The 7,867-nt window shown below is 42.8% G+C and overlaps 1 protein-coding gene across 1 annotated transcript in view; it reads right to left on the bottom strand.

The window, feature by feature from the left end:
* Positions 1–1,641: 1,641 nt before the first annotated feature.
* The window catches only part of EHD3 (EH domain containing 3), an 87,366-nt gene continuing 81,140 nt past the window's right edge, over positions 1,642–7,867 (bottom strand). Inside the window, exon 6 of the mRNA XM_068232793.1 lies at positions 1,642–7,640. Within this exon, the coding sequence (XP_068088894.1) occupies positions 7,113–7,640 (528 nt within the window). The 3' untranslated portion in view covers positions 1,642–7,112. The remainder of the gene's footprint in view (positions 7,641–7,867) is intronic.

Raw genomic sequence — 7,867 nt, 5'->3', positions numbered from 1 at the left:
GTGCCATTCAGGTGGGCGTGGCCCAGGGCCATGCATGCAGCCGTCAGAAGGGCAATGCTGCTTATTGGAGGTGCGCGGAATGACGGGCACAGGAGGGGGTTGGAAGAAGCACCAGATAACAACAGTCACTTTTATGGTGCCCACACAGTACTCAATTTTCCCATTCGTTCAACTGTTCAATTTAATCATTTAATAGACTCATAGGAGAATTAATTTTGTCCCATTATGCCCAATCGATGTCAACTGACCCATGTCTACCTAAATTGAGAAAAATGTATAAATCCAGCAGGATGGAAAAAATTGGTTGACCATAACGGAATCGGCTGATGCTCATGATTGGAACAGAATAGATTTTTGGTTTCAGCGCATGCAATTTTTTCAGCATGTTTGATCGATTAGTGAATGAGAATCGCCAGGATCTCGCTTGCAGTTTGTGGGCGACAACGCAATTTACTTCAGATCGACCACACTGTTTTTCAATCGCCAAATACTGTTTGTTGATCGCTTAATCGCTGGATGGAAAATCTATGTATCGGCACCTTCAAATTTATTTATAAATCATTTAATCAAGGTTTGCCCATTGTTAAATCTAACCCCACCCTAATTTACATTGTTCAATTTATTAGAGATGCCAGCATCTTCACTGCTGGAAAAGTGGAATGGATTTTTTTTCCCCCTCTGTGAAGTGAACAGGAATATCACATGCTCTCCCAGAGTGCTCTGGGGCAGAAGGATACCTGACATCATAGCCTAGCCCAGTGCCTTCCAACCATTTGCCCGGACTATTTTTTGGGTCAGTCTCCCTTCTCTGGCAGTCCCACCTCTTGTTTGCGCTTGGCTCTGCCCCGAAGCCGGGACATTGATGCTCCGCCCCCACCAGGCAAAAAATTTTGGTGCTAACCATGCCCCTTGCCCATGAAGTTGGAGAGCACTGTCTTGGGGTAAACATTATGGGGGTGAAGGTATAAAAGCTACATAGCATACATATGTGTGCTTGAGGCTGATAAGCACAGAGATCTCGCTTAGCATACATACACCAATGCAAAGTGCTCAGACTCAAGTCCAGCTAAAGAGGAACTGTAACCAAGACTTGAACTCCAATCAGTAGCGGATACTCCCTGTCCCATGCAAAATCTTTACCGTTTCTCGAATAGATCATCAGGGGGAGTCTGTATGGCTGATATTGTGGTGAAAACCCTCCCACAGTGTGATGTCATGACCATGGGCCTGACAGTTTTCTGTTTGTAAACCTCATTGCATTGTGGGAAATAACAGCTTTTTCCAACTGCCGAGCAAGCAATATCCCCCTCTGTGCATAAAACTCTCAGTAACGAACATTCCGTACAGATCACCTGACAGGACTAAAGATGTTACCAAGAGTGATAGATTTCAGAATGTAAATCAGGGAGAGGAAAGATTTTACAATGGGGAAGCACTGACTAAATAATCTATAAATTAATATTGTAAAAAATAAGCAATATTATTAATTATGTTATTTTCACTGCAGTTTCACTTTAACGATGATCTCTGGAAGTTGGAAACCCCCAAATATCTCTGCCCAGCTTTTAAGCCTGTCGGTGACCTCTTGACCTCAGGAAGATAAAATCGTACAAAAAAAAAAAATGAATGAGGAGAAATAGACACGTTGAAATACGTTTATTGAATCAGTGTTTAAATGTTACAGTTTATTTAAAGAACCGCTCAGGCTGGTCCCGGCAGTGGAAGAGGGATGGTCAATGAGATTCTAATAACTCTGAGTTGCTGCAGACTTTATGCGAATTGTATACAAATTAACATGGCTTTGGAAGGGTTTCTATTAGATGGGCTGTTTCCACCCAGCATACATTTGCATAACATTTGCATCCACTCAAACCCATTAGCATGTCACTTACTGTCCCTATGGTAGATGCAGGTAAGTCATTGATAGCTGTGGGGACGTCACTACAGCCACCTCATCACCCGTTTATGTCAGCTCCGGTTATTGAAATAATCCATCCGTATCAAACACTCACACGTTAGCTACAGTGACTCTATACTCTGGCCTTCTTTACAGATTTAATACTTTAGTCCATGTAGCATGGTTGGTCTGATTGCTTCCTGTATCGTTCAGTACCAGTCACACCAAAAACTGCAGAACAAATGGACAGGAAAAAAAAACAAAAAAAAAACGTACAATAAAAAGTCAACCTCGTGTATAAGTCGACTCCAATATTCAACGCTCTTAAGCTGAATTTTTTAATTGACTCAAGTATAAGTCTACCCAGCAAAGTTAATGGCTGCACTTGGGACCAGGAGGAGTTAATGACTGCACTGCATACAGTATTGAAGCTGTTAACCCCTCCATTCCCTTAAGTGCAGCCAATAACTCATTCAGGCCCCCAAATGCTGCAATTAATCACTCCCTTTTATGCAGCCCAGTACCCCCCCCCCCCTTTCCTTGTTAATTGTTTTGGCCAGGACTTTCAGACCTGTGTTTTCTTTATCAGAAATGGAAGGGGGTCCAACCATGATGTGGAGGGCCACAATACTAATGCTGAGGTGCCCAGGCCACTAAAGCTACACCCCTGGTCAATGTGATGCTAATAAGTACGAGTTGATGCAAATTTTATACAGTTTGGAAATCCAATGCAGTAGCTGTGATCGGAACCACGCATGCACAGAACACTCCTCTTTAGGGAGCATGATCAAAGAGGGCAGACTGAGAGGACAGAGAACCCCCCCCCCCCCCCCCCGCTCTGACTGGGTGGGATGGGATGGGGGTGGGGGAGGAGGAGGCAAAGGCAGTTTATGTGGTTTCCACTTGTCAGGATTTCTGAGCGATTTTCTGTGCAGAGAAAATCTGAGAGCCATCAGAATTCGCATACCGCTATGCGATTCACATACAATGTATTTAATAGGAAATTTGCATGCTGTTTTGGTATGCGAATTATCATGCGAATTCGCATACGATTTCGCATAGAAACAATGGAAAAGCACACAGGCACTGCCATGGTTAAATTTGCATACATAGTCATCCATGCGAAATCCTATGCAAATTCGCATACAACCGCATGCGAAATTTGCATCTGCATGCACATTTTTCACACGCCGAATCCCACCGCACAAGTGGAAACGGGCCCTCAGGTATGGCCATCTTGTCACTTTTGACTGTCCTGTTTGAACAAGTAAAGATTGAAAAGGAAAGAAGTGAGGCACGCATAAATTTGCATCAACACAGAATTCTGAAGCCTGGTACACACTTCCAACTATGATTGGCCAATCACTGACCAATTTTTCCACGTCCATGTAGTATGAGGCTTTACCTACACAATCTGCTCATAGTATTCAATATCTGTTGACCCTCCGTACTACACAGAGATGGTAGAATTGGTCAGTGATTAGCCAAACATAATTGAGTGTGTCCCGGGATTTAGAAACCCTTACCATTCCTATTGGTAAACGTTCTGGCATTCACTGAAACTAAAGTCTGGTACACACTTTCAATTTTGATTGGCCAATTTTACTACCTTCATATTGATTGGCCAATTTTACTACCTTCATATAGGACGAAGGTCAACTGACTTTGAATACTATAAACAGATTGTTTCAATAAGTTCTCATACTACATGGAGGGCTGTAACCCACTAGAGCAACTTTGTGAGCGTTTAGGGAGCGATTCAAACCGCTAGCGATTTCCGTAAACGCTCAGCTAATGTTAATGGATGGGCCAAATTCCACTGGAGCGATTGCAATTACCAAAATCGCAAACACAGGACATGCAGCATTTTTAGCGCTAGCGTTTCTGCAATGTAAAGTATATAAACGCTGGTGTAATTGCTCATCAAAACCTACACAGAGCGATTTTGCTAGAGTTACTGCACACTGTTAAAAAAAATTAAATTAATTGAAAGGACCAACCAGAATTAAAAAAACGCTAATCGCTATACAATCGCTGGCAAAAACCGTACACTTTTTAAAATCGCTACCAAAAACGCTCATGAAATCGCTTACAAAACACTAGCGATTGCGATTAGCAATAGCAATTTGTAGTGGGTTCCATCCCGGAGATGGTAAAACTGGTCAATCAAAGTTGAAGGTGTGTACCAGGCTTAAAGAGAACCAGAGATGAAGCACCCTCATGTATTTTACCTTATAAATCAGTGGGAACATGACAGTAAACACCTAATCTGCTCTTTGTTTCATTGTTCTCTCTTTAATCTGACTGTTATCACCTCTGATAAGAATCCCCGACTGAGTACTCAGTCTAGCTTTGCTATGGAAAGATTATAGCAGAGTCTGTCTTCTCTGGTGTCTTTTCAAGCCCAAGCCTGCCCCCTTGTGGCTCTGCTATAATGGCTCAGCTATAATGATTCCCTGCAAAGCCAGACTGCATGCTCAGTCCGGGATTCTTTTAGCAGTGAGGATGAAACAGAGAGCAAGGTAGGTGTTTTCTCTAATGTTTCTACTGATATATATGGTAAAATACACAAAGGTGCTTCGTTCCCTTTAAAATAATCAGTTTTTGAGTGGACGAGAGCATTCCAGTAGGCCACTTACCACGTGCATCTCCGTCCTCTTATCAATCACTAATCCGAACAGCACACCAGATAAGTGGGGCAGAATGATTTATAATGATACAACATAAAGGTGCACACACACACACACACACACACACACACACAATTTTGATTGGCCAATCACTGGCCAGTTTTGCCACCCCCATGTAGTATGAGGGCTAACAGAGAGAATACTACGACCAGGTTGTTTGGGTAAGCTCTCCTACTACATGGAGCTGGTAAAATTGGCCAGTCATTGGCTGTGTGTACAAGGCTTAACACTGACCTATCAACACAATCACCGTCTGACGTGACAAAGGAATTAACAATAACAGGAATGATACGAGAATAATGGAATCGCAGTAAAAACACGCTAAACATAAATCTGAAGCATATATTTATAAAATAAGTTATATACTTAGTAGATAAAAATACCATCTTATTTTCACAAGCTCTGTGCAGCCGTTACGCCATTCGCTCTTCAGCAATTCAGTATACAGTGTTTATCGACAAGCACTAAAGCTTAAGATGGCCGCCTCCACCATGATTTAAAGGAGGTTTGTAGTGCTAGGAATACGGAGGCTGCCATCTCTGTTTGCATGACTGATGTTCTCATCATCGGTTTCCAATTAAAGAGGTCGGCATGGCAGCTGGAAATTATTTTGAAAAAAAAAAAAAAAAAAAAAAAGATGGCCACCCCCATATTCTGCTCCCTACAAGTTGCATTAAAATACACGTTCTGTTCTATACATAGGAAGCTATGTAGAATAGTCACCAATTTATTTGCTTGACCTCTCCTACCTGTACAAATCTCAGCTGTTATGAGACATTCCTTTTTTTCCCCTAAGGAACATTGCAAAAATTAAGCACCTCATCCCTCCAGCAGATCTTCCGACCCTAGTTCATGCCTTCATCACATCAAGGCTGAACTACCGCAATGTCCTCTACACAGGCCTCCCAAACAAACAAAGACCTGCACCGCCTGCAATTAGTACAGAATACTGCTGCAAGGCTGTCCACCCTGCCATTGTCACATAACACCAACCCTTTGCTCTCTCCACCTCAGGACTAATCAGTTAGGTAAGTATGAAAGTTTTATTCTAATTTTGACTTCAGGTCAACGATGGATTAAGATTAAATGGGGCCCTAGGTAAGGTAGTAGCTAGGACTCATCTTTTTGGTCCTTTTGGTAATCTGAGGTCGGAGAGTGGTCAAATTAAGTGGCTTTTGGGTCCCTGACATCCACTAGGCCCCAGGCATCTAACTAACCCCCAGTGTATGGTCCTTCTATACCTATCTGACTCAGCAAGTCTTCTGAGCGCATCCAGACTGCTGAGGCTTTTGCACATATATCGGAGTAGTCTTCATAGCTCCTCCACACTCCACACGGTCATGTCTGTTCATCGTGGTATTTACACAATCGTGTCAGAAACCCCACAATACAACTACAGTACTATCTATATCATTTATCATTGGCACAACTCTTCACCAAACCACAGTCCTCTGCCTTAATGGAAAACAGGAAGGGAGGAGTTACAAAGGATCAATCCAACATAAAGTGTAACTGCATTCACATATTACTTCAGGGAAATCTCACCATTGTGGGAGGGTAGGAGACACAAACTACTGCAGGGAAATCTCACCATTGTGGGAGGGGAAAAAACACAAACTACTGCAGGGAAATCTCACCATTGTGGGAGGGAAGGAGACACAAACCACAGCAGGGGAATCTCGTCATTGAGGGAGGGGAGGAGACAAACTACTGCAGGGAAATCTCACCATTGTGGGAGGGGAGGAGACAAACTACTGCGGGGAAATCTCACCATTGTGGGAGGGGAGGAGCCAAACTACTGTAGGGAAATCTCACCATTGTGGGAGGGGAGGAGTCATAACCTACTGCAGGGAATCTTTCCATTGTAGGAGGGGAGGAGACACAACCTACTGCAGTGGTGATAAAGAACATTGTTCCACTCCCCAAAATAGGCAGTGTCAATTTTTGTTGGAGTTGGATGCAGAGATCCAGAATCCAACCTCACATACAATTTCAAACTTCACCATCGATTCACATTCCACATCAATCAATACCGTCCGGTCAAAGACAAAACAATAATTGTGCTAAAGATTCGGTCAGATCTAGCTACAAGGATGTACTACATAAGTTTTTCTTATCACAGTTGATGAATCAGCTACATACACAACATGGAACAACAAACTTATCAGCCTAAGACTCGGTTGAGGTATTTGGAAAGAATGAAAGTTGTCGGAAGCACAACACAGCGAAGCACAGACTGGGGTATTCGCCAAGTCTCGTATCTTTGCCAAGTCTCTCTCTTCCCTTTTAGCAAGTTCTTGTCTTTTAGTAATAGTCAGCATGAAAAAAAACCTTATTAGCTTTAGGTTACTTTGTTAATAAAAGCTCGGTGTGTCTTTAGCATCTTGATATAGATACAGAACTTATCAACCAAAATGCGTAGGCTCTCTTCCCATCGTATGATAGAATTTAAAGCAAAATCCTTAACTTCTGGTGTTTGTTGTTGTTTTTTTACCCCCAGGATTTTCTACTTGTCTCATTAAGCCCTACTCAACCAACTTTCTTTTGGATGGTGGGATGAGGTGACACGGTATTTCATTTGGAAGCTCGTGACCTTCCAGTTTGACTTTGATAAGGTGATTGGCTAAGGCAAACTCTTCGTCGTCTAGCAAGCCATCCTTGTCTATGTCGGCCAGTTTCCAGATCTTGCCCAGAACCGTGTTGGGCAGTTTGGACTTCACCATCTCCTTTTTGGCATTGGCACCGGTGATCTTGCCATTGACGGGAGACAGGGTGTAGAAGATCTCGTCGTACATGGGTTTATCTCTGGACACCACCCAGTCTGCGTCGTCGATGCCTTCTCCTGCTCCTTCGCCATAGCCGTGGCCAAAAGGGCCATTTTGGGTGCCCTCAAAGGCACCTCCTTTCACGATTTGAATTGGTTTCTGGGTTTCCTCCTGTCTAACAAGAATCATCAAGTGGGCAATGTCATGGGCCAGCATGTCGTCTACGGTTTCCAGAAGCTTGCTCTTTATGGGTTGGAACTTTGTGAAGTCCTGGGATTGTAGAAGGTCCTAGATAAGAAGGTAAAAACAGAAAGTCCATAAAACATCAAAGTGAAGAGTTCTCCTAAAACGCATTTCAGAAGTAGCTATCACAGTACGCTATATAATTGTTACACGACTTAGTATATTCTAAAAGAAAGAAGGCTGATTAAGTAGGCCAAGACCAAAAGTCGATGCTGCATGAGTATCAACCTAATTTATCCCTTCCTAGTGGCTTCAGTCACATACTGAATATC

Source organism: Hyperolius riggenbachi, chromosome 4, assembly GCF_040937935.1.
Source record: "Hyperolius riggenbachi isolate aHypRig1 chromosome 4, aHypRig1.pri, whole genome shotgun sequence".
Classification (NCBI taxonomy): Eukaryota; Metazoa; Chordata; class Amphibia; order Anura; family Hyperoliidae; genus Hyperolius; species Hyperolius riggenbachi.
Note: the sequence above shows the minus strand (reverse complement) of the source record. Positions and strands in the feature narration are given on the sequence as shown.